We start from the raw sequence: 14,691 nt of genomic DNA on the forward strand, positions 1-14,691 counted from the left end.
CACACTCTGCCCTGCCCACGTGCCCCAGCCCTGCCCCAGAGAGTCCAGTTCTAGAAGTGAGAGGAGAGTTTCATTTCCATGGCTTCATTAGCCAAGACTCCCACTAGGGTGGCAGGTGCTCTGGTGGTGGGTGATGTAGATACCTGTCCTGTGAGGAATTATAGAAACATAGGGGCTGGCAGGGGCCTCAAGAGCCCACCTAGTGCATCCTCCCCCAGGGCCTGTTATGCAGTCAGACTAGATGATATAACAGTCCCTTCTGGCCTTAAAATCTAGGAGAGCCTCCCATTCCCCAGGCCAGGTAACAGGCTACAGAGATTAGACTTACTTTCAATCAACAAAGGCCTGGGCTAACCTAGAAAATTAGGTCAGTTTAGTTATGTCAGTCAAGGGTGTGAAAAATCCACACCCCTCAGCAACACAGTTAAACTGACTAAGTCCCTGTGCAGACAGCGCTGGGTCAACAGCAGAAATCGTCCGTTGCCCTAGCTACCGCCTCTCAGGGAGGTGGATACCTACACCAACAGGAGAACCCCTCACATTGGTGTCAGTAGTTTCTACACTGAAGCACTGCAGCTGTCCTGCTGTAGCATTTCAAGGGTAGACAAGCCCTAACAAAACAGTGACCTGGATCAGAAAGGCTGTTTCCCACGTCCGTCCTCTGGAGCTAGCCAGTCATAGAATCATAGAATCTTAGGGTTGGAAGGGACCTCAGGAGAGATCTAGTCCCACCCCCTGCTCAAAACAGGACCAACCCCAACTAAATCATCCCAACCAGGGCTTTGTCAAGCCTGACCTTAAAACCTTTTAAGGATAGAGATTCCACCACCTACCTAGGGAACCCCGTCCAGTGCTTCACCACCCTCCTAGTGAAAATTTTTTTCCTAATATCCAAGCTAAACCTCCCCCACTGCAACTTGAGACCATTACTCCTTGTTCTGTCATCAGGTACCACTGAGAACAGTCTAGATCCATCCTCTTTGGAACTCCCTTTCAGGTAGTTGAAAGCAGCTATCAAATCCCCCATCACTCTTCTCTTCTGCAGACTAAACAATCCCAGTTCCCTCAGCCTCTCCTCATAAGTCATGTGCTCCAGTTCTCTAGGGGGAGGGATAGCTCAGTGGTTTGAGCATTGGCCTACTAAACCCAGGATTATGAGTTCAATCCTTGAGGGGGCCATTTAGGGATCTGGGGCAAAAATCTGTCTGGGAAGTGGTCCTGCTTTGGACCAGATGAACTCCTGCAGTCCCTTCTAGCCCTGATATTCTATGATTGACGCTCTCAGTCCTCTTGATCAGGTGGAACTGGTGCCTTCTCTCCCAGTCCCAACCCCTGAGCCCTCCCCTTTAGAACCTAACCCTGGAAAGTCTTGCACTGCAGAGGTGGCTTTCCAGAGGAATGATGACAGCCTACAGTGGGAATCGTGGCAAGATCGAAACAATGAGCCAAAGAAGCCAAATTGGCCCGAGGGCACAAAGCAGCTGGCTCAGCCCCAGCAGGTCTCGAACATGGTTCTGCTCGACCTGCAGCAGCTTTGCAGGCTTACTCACCCAACGTTGCACAGTGGAAACGAGGCCTCTGTAAAATCGTGGACGGCACAGAGAGGCAGCTGGATGGTGTCTGGGAAGAGCAGCTTGTGGCGTGGAAGCGTAGCCCGCAGGGCAACAGAGAACTTACCCTCAGGCTTTTCAAAGCAGATGCTGTCCTCATACTCCTTCTGCTCAAAAAATAAGGAGAGAGAGAGAGAGAGCTGGGCAGTGAGACAGAACCCAGCCTGCCACCACCTGGGGCTCTTTCCCTGGCCACTCACGCTCCTCTGGGCACAGGAGATTCTGTCATTCCAGCACCGTAGGAAGAGCGTTGGTGATGGAGCACGCACGCTGGAGGTGCTAGGGCTTGGCAATCACTGTCTCATGGAAGTGACTCAGCAGCCCCAGAGAGCACAGCGCTTGAATTACCAGACACATTCATTTAACCTTTCTTTGTTTCCCAGCAGTTTGCTTTTTTCAACCGCTTTAAGACCCTGATCCAGCAAAACACATTTGTATGTACTGAATTTCAGCCTGCGAGAGCTCCCCTTGCCTTCAGTGGGGCTCCGCACGCACAGGCACTTACGCATGTGACTAAGTGCTTTGCTGGACTGGGGCCTAACTACATTTCCTGCGGGTGGAAGGTGCCAGATTGAGTGTTGCAGGCTGATGGCCTCTGTTTATCCAGAGAACAGTTACAGTGCAGGGAATGGCAAGGCACACATCTTCCACACACCACAAACCCACTGGGCCACACTCGTGCCTTGGAACTAATGCTTGTGTAGGCGAGATGGCACCCACTCTCTACAGCCCAGTCAATCCTTGGTGTCTCTGCCAGTAGGCGGACAATTGCACGGGTGGCACGGTGTGATGTGAACATAAGAACGGCCAGATCGGGTCAGACCAAAGGTCCACCTAGTCCAGTATCTGTCTGCCAACAGTGGCCAATGCCAGGTGCCCCAGAGGGAGTGAACCCAACAGGTAATGATCAAGTGATCTCTCTCCTGCCATCCATCTCCATCCTCTGAAAAACAGAGGCTAGGGACACCATTCCTTACCCATCCTGGCTAATAGCCATTTATGGACTTAACCACCATGAATTTATCCAGTTCTCTTGTAAACCCTGTTATAGTCCCAGCCTTCACAACCTCCTCAGGCAAGGAGTTCCACAAGTTGACTGTGCGCTGTGTGAAGAAGAACTTCCTTTTATTTGTTTTAAACCTGCTGCCCATTAATTTCATTTGGTGACCCCTACTTCTTGTATTATGGGAATATGTGGACCCGTCTGCTTGAAAGTGGAACAAGACCATCGATTCCTTTCACACAGACCACTGAATCAGAAGTGGAAGGTAACACCACTGACATAGTCTGGACTCAAACATAGACCTCTAGGAGAAATGTTCCATAACCCCTTCCCGAATGTCTGAGCCAACCAGTCCACCAAACTCAGGCCGGAGTGGAACCAATGCCCTCAGGGTGAAAGGCTTCCTACTGTTTTTCTGAGCCCCCACAGCATACAAGTTCACAGTACATAGACTTATATAATGCAGCTGTGCACCTTAGCCAAGTTATAGATACTGTGGGAACCAGCACTTTGAATCCTTGATTTTTGTTTGCTCAAATATCTTTTTTTATTTAACATGCAATCCACACACACACATTGCCCATCACCATCTTTCTAGTCTCAGCGCATGGGCAATACACAGAAAAGCAAACAATAATCATCAAGATTAACACACTACCAAAAATGACACAAAATGAATTCTCCAGTGGACTGAAATAAAATGGGGGAGGAGCTTTTTGACACTCAACCTGCCCTGCAGTCAGTCGATAGCCCATGCCCTGTGCGCAGGTCAGTGGACTCAGGCCTTGTTGGGCCAAGGGGGAAAGTGAGTTCCAGAATCAAGGGCTCTTCACTAACCTCCTCCACAGTTCCAGGCCCCAGAGTGACAATAAGAGACTGTCAACTCAAGCATCACTGAGTTGAGAAGGGAGAGGCAATATGCAAGATACAGAGAACGTACCCTGTGGAAACCACATGTTGGCAAACTCTGCAGAGAAACCATGCTCCCTCCATAGGAGGTCCTGTCAGGGCAGGACTGGGGCATACTAGCATGGGGTGTAAAGTTACCCTGCTGCTGCCCATGCTGTGCCCATTCAGTGGATGGACAGAAGCTGTTGGTCTCCAGGGCTGCCACTTCAGCACCTTCCCCTAGTGATGTATTTGCTCAAGAAATTTAAAAAAAAAAAAAAAAAAAAAAACACCCTAAAAAACCCCAAAAGAACGCCTGAGAAAGGGATCTCTGACCCCCACAGCCACAGCTCTGACCTCCCTTCCTGGAGTCTTGTCTGAACGCAGATGTGATATAAGCAGCAAAAAGGGCTCTGGGAGGTACTGTTTTACCTTTTCCAAAGGGCGGAAAATGATGGGAAGAGTTAAGGACATCCCAGGGCTCAGGACAATCGGCTGTGGGAAAACAGTGATGAAAAATCTTGTGGCAGGAGGTCTAGAAAATCAAATCAAAACAAGAGACACATCAGAGATGATGTCAGCACCTGGTCAATTACCCCAACCATGATAACTTTTACCCTTCTGTATCACCTTCCTCCCCCTCACTTCCCCCGTGGCAGGTAGGGAAGCAGTATTATCCCATTCAACAGGGCACAGAGATGCTAAGGACAGTGTCCCCAAAACCAGCCTCTAATTTCAGATGTCCAGACTGAAAAACCTTGGACCCCATCCTCAGAAATCCTGGGCACCCAAACTCCAACCGAAGGCAGCAGGGGCTGCAGTCGCTCAGCATCCCTGAAAAAAAAATCAGGCCCTGGGTGTCTTAAGATAAGCATCCAAATACTTAAGGAACCCAAAATTAAAGGCCACTTTCGAAACTTTGCATCCAAGGTCACCTGGCAAATCAGCAGCAGAAGCAGAAACAAAACCCTGGTGTTCTGACAATTCCGATCTCTAAGCACCAGACCCCTTTCCTTCCCTGAATAATATTTTTACACTGCCCGCACCCAGGCAACCCAGCATGATTTATAAAGCTGCAAAGGGCAGAAATGTGACAGTCAGAGCTGAGTTAGTCACAAGGGATGCAGGAGTAGCCCTACTGGGCTTACCAGATGCACTGGCTCCAGGCCACACCAGTGACAACCTAATACATATCTTGCCTGAATTTCTATCCCCCTAGACGCTGATTCTCATTAGGGTTAGAAACAGCTCAAGGACAGAAGTATTATTTTAAAGAAAAAAGCCATTTCACTTGAAAAACTATTGCCAGGAACAACACTTGCTATACCCAAGCTGGCATGTTTCAGACAGGGCATGCCCTGAAGCAAAGAGCACAGCCCTGCCCTGTGATTCGGAGAGCACATTCTCCACCTCACAGCAAATGGGAGAAGGGGCAGAAGGGACCCATGGAAGGGTCCATGAGGGTATCAGTGTGATAGGAGGGATGGGGACGGATTGTTCCCACTAGTGAGGAGGATCTCCCCTCTCCCCACCTACCTGTAACTCAGCTTCTGGGTTTTCACGTGAACGTTTTTCAAGGATAAATGTTTGGTAAACTCCTTTCCCAGCTCCCAGCCATGCCAGTGGAGAACCTCTGTCACTTCTGTGCCCCAGAAAGTGCCTTTCTTCTCCTTGGCCTTCCTCACAGAGTGCTCGCGGGGCCTCAGGGGGGACATTGGCTTTTCCTGAAGGACAAGGGAGAAGTCACTCACAATGGTCAGCTGCCTGTGCTGGGATCTTCAACTGCCACAAGGGGGGCGAGGTCCATCCTTCCTACAGCATAGCCCCAAGGGCCGTTGGATGGCTTTTGTGACCCTCCTTCACAACAACACAGTGGCCTCCCCCACAAACCCACAGAAGTTATAGGGTGCCATGAAACAGGCAAGTAGCAATGAGAATGTCCCTGAAGGCCCCTTGCTTTAGCCACTCACCTGCCTGATGCTGTTGCACCGGCGTCTCCGGCCGGAGTTGGCGCTTGGCAGCCCCCTGGGCATCTGGGCGAGCATCGGGCACCTGAAACGAAGGGGCAGGTTGCTCCTATGTCCTGCGGGAATGTCCCAAGGGAACAGCCTGGCCCGGGAGATGGGCTGATCCGAGTAGTCCAGCTCCAACCTGCCAAGCCCCATTGAAGCCATTGCCCAGGGCCAGGCTGTTCCCTCCTGCTCACTCCAGTCTAGCCAGGGGGCTCCCCAGGCTCCCACCCTGGACACCTGCCGAGCTGGGCGAGGGAACAGGTCTCCCCTCGTGGGTCCTGGCCAGGGCCCAGGCAGCCTGCAGGGGGCACAGTGCTCAGGGCTTTGGGTAGGTGCTACCAAAACAGTGGGGCCTTGGGGTGTGAGTTACCGGGGTGAGGCTACCTCAGGAGCGGGGAGGGGCAGGGGTACAGGGGGCTCCTGGGAGGGTTCCGCGGGGCCCCAGGGCGGGGTGGGGGAAGGGAGGTTCCGTGGGGCCCCAGGGCGGGGGGGGGGAGGGGGAGGGGGGTTCAGCGGGGCCCCAGGGCGGGGCTGGGGGAGGGGGGGTTCAGTGGGGCCCCAGGGCGGGGTGGGGGTAGCGGGGCTGGGGGAGGGGGGGTTCAGCGGGGCCCCAGGGCGGGGCTGGGGGAGGGGGGGTTCAGCGGGGCCCCAGGGCGGGGCTGGGGGAGGGGGGGTTCAGTGGGGCCCCAGGGCGGGGTGGGGGAGGGGGAGGGGGGTTCAGCGGGGCCCCAGGGCGGGGTGGGGGAGGGGGAGGGGGGTTCAGCGGGGCCCCAGGGCGGGGTGGGGGAGGGGGAGGAGGGTTCAGCGGGGCCCCAGGGCGGGGTGGGGGAGGGGGAGGGGGGTTCAGCGGGGCCCCAGGGCGGGGCTGGGGGAGGGGGGGTTCAGTGGGGCCCCAGGGCGGGGTGGGGGAGGGGGGGTTCCGCGGGGCCCCAGGGCGGGGTGGGGGAGGGGGAGGAGGGTTCAGCGGGGCCCCAGGGCGGGGTGGGGGAAGGGGGGTTCCGCGGGGCCCCAGGGCGGGGTGGGGGAAGGGGGGTTCCGCGGGGCCCCGGGGCGGGGTGCGGTACCGCAGCAGGGGGGGGGCGGGGAGATTCAGCGCCACGGGGCCCCGCGCCCCGCCATCTTGCCGTCTCTATGGAAACTGGACGCGGCGGCGGGATCGGCTCGAGCAACGACGGCGGCCGGGAGGGACCCGAGGAGCAGGAGGCGAATCGCGCCGCGGCAGGAGCAGCCGCCAGGGGGCAGCGCTGAGACTCCCCCCCCAGGGTGGGAGGCGGGGCTGAGGGGGTTGGAGGGGCTGGGGGGGGTGGGGCAGGGACAGAGGCAGCTGGGGCTGGGGGCGGGGAAGGATGTTAGGGGCTGAGGGGGTTGGAGGGGCTGTGGGGGTGAAGTACTGGGGAAGGGGCTGGAGAGGGGGGGAGGGGCAGAGGGAGTTAGGGGCTGGGGGCGGGGAAGGGATGTTGGGGGTTGAGGGGGTTGGAGGGGCTGTGGGGGTGAAGTACTGGGGAAGGGGCTGGGGAGGGTGGGGGAGGGACAGAGGGAGTTAGGAGCTGGGGGGGGTTGGAAGAGGGTAGCTGGTTCTAGGCACGAGAGCGCTGGGTTACCCAGGTGGGGCCTCCAGCTGTGGGGCTGGCTGTGAAGCTGGCTCTGGGGAGTCCAGGCGGGCTATGTGGTGTGGGAATTGGGCCCAGTGATGTGCGGAGCCTCTGGCCTGGGCTGGGCCCTGGGAGAATGGAGGGATTCCCAAGGAGCGCGGCTGCCAGCCGGCCACATTCCCCTGCTGACCCTCTCCCCATTAAGAAGCCAACAGAGCATCTGGTCCTATCCGCTGTCTCCTGCGTGGACTAGAGCAGCCCAACGGCCCCGTGAAGCTGGTGCCCATATCAGATGAGACTGATGGTCCATCTAGATGGTTGACTCTGGCTCCTGTCTCTCCTGGTTGGTTCACATCAGCAGGTCTATCTGGAGCAGCAGCCCTGCCTCTTGCCGGACCAGATCAGACTAATGGTCCATCCAGCCTTGTCTCCTGGCTCCGCACGCCCTAGCCCCTCTCCCACTACTTCACCCCCCACAGCCCCTCCAACCCCGTCAGCCCCTAACATCCCTTCCCCGCCCCCCAGGGCAAGGGGCCACACATACCACACCCTATTGCAGGTGGGCAATGGGGATTCCCTCCCCCCACCTGTCCTGCTTTTCACAGGCCAATACCATGTCCTGCAGGCTCAAGTAATAGGCCTTTAACGTGTCACAGAACATATCCCGGCCCAACCCGAGACGCTTTCCAAAGTGGTAGGGCTGAGTGGATCTCCTAGCCCTAGTGGGGTTAGCAGAGGCCTTTGAATAGGTACTACCTGGCCAGGGTGCCCTTGGCCTGGCACAGAGCCGCTCAGGTTGGAGACCTGCATGGCCATGTGGGCAGAGGGGGTCGGGAAGGGAGAAATGTGTCTTTAATGGCATTTGTCTATGTTTACATCGTGAGTCATGCGGATAAGTGGCTGTAAATCAGCCCCCATCTCCCCCAAGACATCCAGAGTGTCCCCTTCCCTTCATCCCCCCAGAACTGGATGTGTGCCCGGATCCTGCAGAAACAGCCTCATAAATAACAGCAGCAAAATAAACCCTTTTCACAGCAGCAAAGGCCCCAAACACACTTGGCACAAGATTAACACCTCCCATTCATCACTTTAATGGTTGTACTTTGGAAATTAAACCTGTCATGGCCCATCAAGGTGAACATTTTAAACCTGTGCCATCCCTACGTGCCTCTCGCCTTCCATCGCATCCTGGAGCACGCTCGCTCTTTCTTCTCCAGCTCGTTCCCACGTCCTTGCTCTCCTCTCTGGCCAGCCGACCCCATGTCCTGCTCTCTCCCCTTCTCGCTAGGCCCTACACCATGGTGTCCACCATGCCAAGGCTCGGCGCTGGGTTGGAGTTACAGGAGATTGTGTCTTACGTCGGGAAGGATGCGTATAAGGCCACAGACCCACCCAAGCCCCAGGCCACAGCACTGGGCTGACGGAGTTGGGAATAGTGTCATGCATCTCGCCCAGGCTCAGTGTTTTGGAGGCAGGGCCTGCATCTCTCTCTGTAGGGTACCCTGAGCTCCCCGACGTCTCTGGTCGCTCCTGTAAGGCTGCAGCTCAGGGGTTTACAGGTGCTGCGGGAGGGATGGAGATGAATCGGGGTCTGTGAGGAGGGACAGCCCAAGGGGGAGGGGGGGCATCCAACTCTTACGGCCTTATTATGAGAGGCAAAATGCCCACAAGAACTCACAGGCAGACCCCCCTGCCACCCTTCTGGCTCTCCCCAGGCTCCATGCTGCCTGTGCCAGATCACTGCGCAGAGGAGATCAGGGTGCCCCCATCACGGCACATGTGACAGTGCTACTCCTACTCCCAGGGGCCTGCTCCATCCCGGCTATGCTGCCAGCGTTCATCGTCTGGCCCCACTTCCATTGCCCTGTGAGCGTTAATCCTCCCATATTGCCTTCTCTCCTTCCCTCGCACCCTGCACCCTCCCTCACCTCCCGCATCCCGCTCTCACTCCATTCATCTCTCGCCATCATGATGGGGTCCTCCAGGCCCCTCATTCTTTGCCCCTTGCCACGTACGGGCTGGGCTGTGTCCCCTCTCCTGGAGCGAATGTTAACCTTGCTGATGCCACGTGAGTGTGTCACCTTGTGGCTGACTAAGGCTGCTGCTGGGGTGTTTTCCCAGCAGCTCTGGGGCCTAGTTTCTGGAGCAGAAGGTCCTGGGCTCTAGTGTGTCGACCAATATGTCTGCATAGCTCATGAGTGTCGACCAATATGTCTGCATAGCTCCTTACTCCACCTCGCTCTCCTGTACAAGCCTGCGCTGAGGGGCTGCTTCACTTTCTCCTGCGGCCCTGGCAGGGCTTGTGGTATTTGAGATGGACACTGCCCCATGCTGGGTGTAGGGCAGGGCTGGCCAGTTCCCCTGGCTCCCCACTGCCCTCCGTTCTAGCCAGGCCCTCACAGAGCCCTCGTCACTGAGGTGTCTGTTATTAGGGCATCCCCCAAAGGGTCCTGCAGCAAACACCTGCCCTACCAGCTCTCTGGTGATGTGTGAGCTGCAGCAGCCTCCCAGTGCAACCCTGACCCCTAAGGCCCCAGCTGCTGCTGGGAACACCCAGGGCCTTTGGTCTTGCTTTATCGTGTCATCTCTCTCCAGCTGTGCAGCACCCCAGGTGCCCCCGTGCCAGGAAGGCCAAGCACACTAATCCCCTGAGCGGCTTAGGCAGGCTACAAAGGTGGCATGCTGATCTGCAGTACTTCCAGGCAGCCACCAAGTGTCACGCTTGCCCCACACAGACTGTGGGCTAGTCATTCCCCTGCAGGCACTGGATTATTGACAGCTCGCAGCTGGGCCTTGCTCTCAACTCCTTGGGTTTAACCAGCTCTGCAAAATTACTGTGCAAATGCACCACCCAGGTGCCAAACTCTCCTGGCTGCCCTTTGCCCTGGTGCCGATGGAGAAACCAGTGATCTGGTCCTGGCCTGCCTCCAGATGGGGACTCCCCAGGGCGAGTGGGCCTGACAGCTGTGGGATGACTTAGACTGCTTTTTGAACCCCCTCCACTGTCCCCCTTGGGTTCTCATTTGCTACTGTAGTTGGGACAGGCTGGGATTTGCACTGGGACTGGAGGTCGCAAGGATCAGGCTGAGGCTCATTCAAACCTCATCTCCAGCTCTGTGCAGATGCACTGCTCCACCAAGCACACCCTGCTCCACTGCCCCCGTGCCCCTATCCCGCGTTCCCATCCTACGGATAAGTCTCCAGCAGAGATGAGTGCTTGGGCACCCCTGGGTCTCAATGCAAACTTTTGCCAGGCTCTGAGCCTCCTGCAGGGTAGCAGGTGCAAGCGAGACAGCTGGAGGCTGCAGTACCCGCAGGGGATGTCAGGGCAGTGAGTGCAGCCTGGGCTGGAAGGTTGGTCTGCCTGCTGCAGGACTGATGGGTAGAAAGGGAGCGAGGCAGGAGAGATGGAGCTGGGACAAGATGTAAAAGCAGGACCCGCATGCAGTCGGCTCCCGCATTGTGCCCTGACCCCATGACTCCTGGAGCCCAGCCTGCACCCCACATCTCCTGCCTCTTTCCTTTCCAGCACTCCTTGCCTTCCTCTTCCTCCTTTTCCCTCCTTCCACTGCAGCTCCGTCCCGCCACACACATCCGTTCTCCCCTTCCCCGTGGACTCATGCATTCACCTCCACACTCACCCTGCCTCCGCACAACCGCCCCACGCAGCCCCCACCTCCCACCCCCAGTAGGCCACGCTCCCACTTCCCCAGCAGCCACTGCTCTCTGCAACAAGGAGCGTGAGCTGCCGCAGGGGGGCTGGAACCCTCTCTGGGGCTCCGAGGCGGGGAGAGGGGGCCTGGCACGTGAGACTGCCTGCACTAGAGGGCTGCTCAGCAGGCAGGCTGGCTCTCTGGTGCTCATCCACCTGGTACAGCTAACAGGGCAGGTGACTAGTTTGCTGGATAGACAATTGGCTGGTTGATTGGACAGATGGGTGGTTGGACAGGTGAGTGGATGGCTCTGTTTCTCTACATGCTTAGATGGCTCCCATCTCCATAGTACCTGGGCACCCGGTTGGCCAGAGAGGTGTGTGGTTGGATGGGTGGGTCCATGGCTGGCTGGCTGGCTGGCATGCTGAGTGGCTGTTTGGATGGGCACTTGGGGTTGGCTAGTTGGGAAGACTGGCTGAAGTGGGGGGTAGCTGGGGAATTGACTGATTGGCTCAAAGAGTGGTTTGTTGGTGATGGTAGGATGGGCTGGTATGTGCTTAAGTGGTGAGCTGGTTAGACAAGCAGCTGGGTGATCAGTTGGCTGATTGGTTGTGGATAGGCGAGTGGTTATTTGGGTGGGTGGTTGAGTGATTTGTTAGCTGGTTAGAGGTGCAGATGGTGGTGGTTAGGGGGTAGTTGAGAGTTGTTTGGGTGGGTGGGTGAGTGATTTGTTAGCTGGTTAGAGGTGCAGATGGTGGTGGTTAGGGGGTAGTTGAGAGTTGTTTGGCTAGGTGGGTGAGTGGCTGTTTCTTTGGACAGGAGGGTGACTGTCTGCTGGGGGTGAGGGAACATTGTATCTGAATGATTGTTTGTTTTGCTGGGTAGGTGCCCAGATGCCTGGCTCAGTGGTTGATTTGTGGGTAGACTGGTGAATAGGTGGCTGTTTGGTTAAGTGGGTGATAGGATAGGTGGGTGGTTGTTTGATTGGCTGGCTGGGTAGGTGGTTGGCTGGGCAGATGGTTGATTAGTTAGACGGCTGGTGGGTTGTTGTTTAATTTGATGGATTGGAAGGGTTGACTGGATAGGTGGCTAGTTAGTTGGATGGCTGAGTACAGGGATGGGTGAACAGGTAATTGGTTAGTTGTATGGATGGGTAAGGGCTGGCAGGAAAGGAAATTGGTTAGATGGATGGTTGGGTCAGGGTTGGCTGGATGGGTGGTTGTTAGTTGGATGGTTGAGTAAGGGATGGCTGGACAGGTTGGTTAGCTGGAAGGCTGGGTGGGAGCTGGTTGGCTGGATGATTGGTTAGTTGGATGGCTGGGTAGGGCTGGCAGGTGGATGACTGGTTAGTTGGATGGCTGGGTAGGGATGGCAGGATGGGTGGCTGGTTAGTTGGATGGCTGGGTAGAGCTGGCAGGACAGGTGGCTGGTTAGTTGGATGGCTGAGTAGGGCTGGCAGGACGGGTGGTTGGTTAGTTGGATGGCTGGGTAGGGACTGGCTGAATGGTTGATTGATTAGCTGGATGTCTAGATAGGGGCTGGCTGGATGAATGGTTGGTTACTTGGATGGCTGGGTGGGAGCTGGTTGGCTGGGTGGTTGGTTAGTTGGATATCTAGGTAGGTGTTGTCTTGATGGGTGATTGATTAGTTGGATGGTGGGTGGGTGTGAAACTCTGTACCTCAAACTAGCACCCTGGAAACCCCATATTCACCGTGGTGATATGATTATGATATGTTTTGTTCAAAGTATATGTTGTCATTTTAAAAGTCTTTACCTGTTGAACAGTAATAACCTGTTGGATTGTATGTACTATCATTGTATGTGAAGTTATGACGTGTTGCCCTATGTGTTACTGAAATGTGTTGTGAGGTTGGGAACATCCACAACCAGCCTTTCAGGTACAACAAAGGAGGAGACATCAATAGCCAGACAGCGTTAATGGCTCTTCAACACCCATCAAGAAAAGAATCCACTATCCCAGATGCAATGGAGACAGCCTGACCCATAGGGACTGCCTGACCCCACAGCACAGCAAGGATGTTCCAGCAAGCTGGAAGAAAATATAAAAGAAGGGAAGTGACATCATTACTTGGCATCTCCCCCCACACACACCCCAACACAACACCTGGAAGAACATCTGGAGGACAAAGACTTTGAACTGAAGTTTGGTGCCAGACTGGAAGGGATTCCCCGCCCGTGTATTGAGGAATTGTGACCCGCTTGTGCCATGCGTCAGGATGAGAAAAGGTGTTTGATTCAACTCATTGTTAGACTAAAAGTTTAGGCTTTAGAATGCATGATTCTGTTTTTATCTCTGACCTACCGCTTGGAATCCCTTACGGTCTCTGTCTGGAGTTAATAAACCTGTCTGACATTTGACCTAAAGTCGTGTGTTTTGGTGGAAATGCTTGGAAATCTCAGCTCAGGTTACAAGGGCTGTTGCATGTCCAGTACCCTTTTGTCAGCGTGACAAACTAGCAAATGGACTTGCACTGGCCAGACTTCCAAGCAGTGCAAGACCGTACAGTTCTGAGGTGCAAGGCTGTGGAGCTGGGGAATTGGCTGCAGCCACCCTACTGATGGCTCATGAGTGGCTGTAACTCAGCTGGATGTGGATGCTGCAAGTGCAGAGCCTGTCAGAGGTTTGCAACTTCACATTAGCATCGCAGTGTGAGCACCAGCCCGGCTTGGTGGGACAGAGGGCTTGGGGTTAGTTGGATGGCTGGGTAGGACTGGCAGGCGGGTGACTGGTTGGTTGGACGGCTGGGTAGGGCTGGCAGGACGGGTGGCTTGTTAGTTGGATGGCTGGGTAGGGCTGGCAGGTGGGTGATTGGTTAGTTGGATGGCTGAGTAGGGCTAGCAGGCGGGTGATTGGTTAGTTGGATGGCTGGGTAGGGCTGGCAGGCGGGTGATTGGTTAGTTGGATGGCTGAGTAGGGCTGGCAGGCGGGTGATTGGTTAGTTGGATGGCTGGGTACGGCTGGCAGGCAGGTGACTGGTTAGTTGGATGGTTGGGTAGGGCTGGCAGGCGGGTGGTTGGTTAGTTGGATGGCTGGGTAGGGCTGGCAGGTGGGTGACTGGTTAGTTGGTTGGCTGGGTAGGGCTGGCAGGACGGGTGGTTTGTTAGTTGGATGGCAGGGTAGGGCTTGCAGGCAGGTGACTGGTTAGTTGGATGGCTGGGTACGGCTGGCAGGTGGGTGATTGCTAGGTTGGATGGCTGAGTAGGGCTGGCAGGCGGGTGTTTTGTTAGTTGGATGGCTGGGTAGGGCTGGCAGGCAGGTGACTGGTTAGTTGGATGGCTGGGTAGGGCTGGCAGGCGGGTGGTTGGTTAATTGGATGGCTGGGTAGGGCTGGCAGGTGGGTGACTGGTTAGTTGGTTGGCTGGGTAGGGCTAGCAGGACGGGTGGTTTGTTAGTTGGATGGCTGGGTAGGGCTGGCAGGCAGGTGATTGGTTAGTTGGATGGCTGGGTATGGCTGGCAGGTGGGTGATTGCTAGGTTGGATGGCTGAGTAGGGCTGGCAGGCGGGTGTTTTGTTAGTTGGATGGCTGGGTAGGGCTGGCAGGCAGGTGACTGGTTAGTTGGATGGCTGGGTAGGGCTGGCAGGCGGGTGATTGGTTAATTGGATGGCTGGGTAGGGCTGGCAGGTGGGTGACTGGTTAGTTGGATGGCTGGGTAGGGCTGGCAGGCGGGTGACTGGTTAGTTGGATGGCTGGGTAGGGCTGGCAGGCGGGTGATTGGTTAATTGGATGGCTGGGTAGGGCTGGCAGGCGGGTGACTGGTTAGTTGGATGGCTGGGTAGAACTGGCAGGTGGGTGATTGGTTAGTTGGATGGCTGGGTAGAACTGGCAGGCGGGTGTTTGGTTAGTTGGATGGCTGAGTAGGGCTGGCAGGCGGATGATTGGTTAATTGGATGGCTGGGTAGGGCTGGCAGG

General features: G+C 56.0%; 1 protein-coding gene across 4 annotated transcripts in view; it reads right to left on the minus strand.

The window, feature by feature from the left end:
* Positions 1–5,778, minus strand: part of CFAP65 (cilia and flagella associated protein 65) — a 50,435-nt gene extending 44,657 nt beyond the window's left edge. Inside the window, exons 1-5 of one of the 4 annotated variants that reach the window (XM_050916904.1) lie at positions 5,751–5,778; positions 5,472–5,553; positions 5,038–5,225; positions 3,934–4,036; positions 1,551–1,717 (exon numbers count right to left, since the gene is read on the minus strand). In XM_050916904.1, the coding sequence (XP_050772861.1) occupies positions 1,551–1,717; positions 3,934–4,036; positions 5,038–5,225; positions 5,472–5,546 (533 nt within the window). In that variant the 5' untranslated portion in view covers positions 5,547–5,553; positions 5,751–5,778. Of the gene's footprint in view, positions 1–1,550; positions 1,718–3,933; positions 4,037–5,037; positions 5,226–5,471; positions 5,691–5,750 lie in introns of those variants that run through there. The other 3 variants (XM_050916906.1, XM_050916905.1, XM_050916903.1) reach the window with 3 other exon arrangements.
* Between the last annotated feature and the right edge of the window lie 8,913 nt (positions 5,779–14,691).

Source organism: Gopherus flavomarginatus, chromosome 10, assembly GCF_025201925.1.
Source record: "Gopherus flavomarginatus isolate rGopFla2 chromosome 10, rGopFla2.mat.asm, whole genome shotgun sequence".
In the NCBI taxonomy this organism is placed as follows: Eukaryota; Metazoa; Chordata; order Testudines; family Testudinidae; genus Gopherus; species Gopherus flavomarginatus.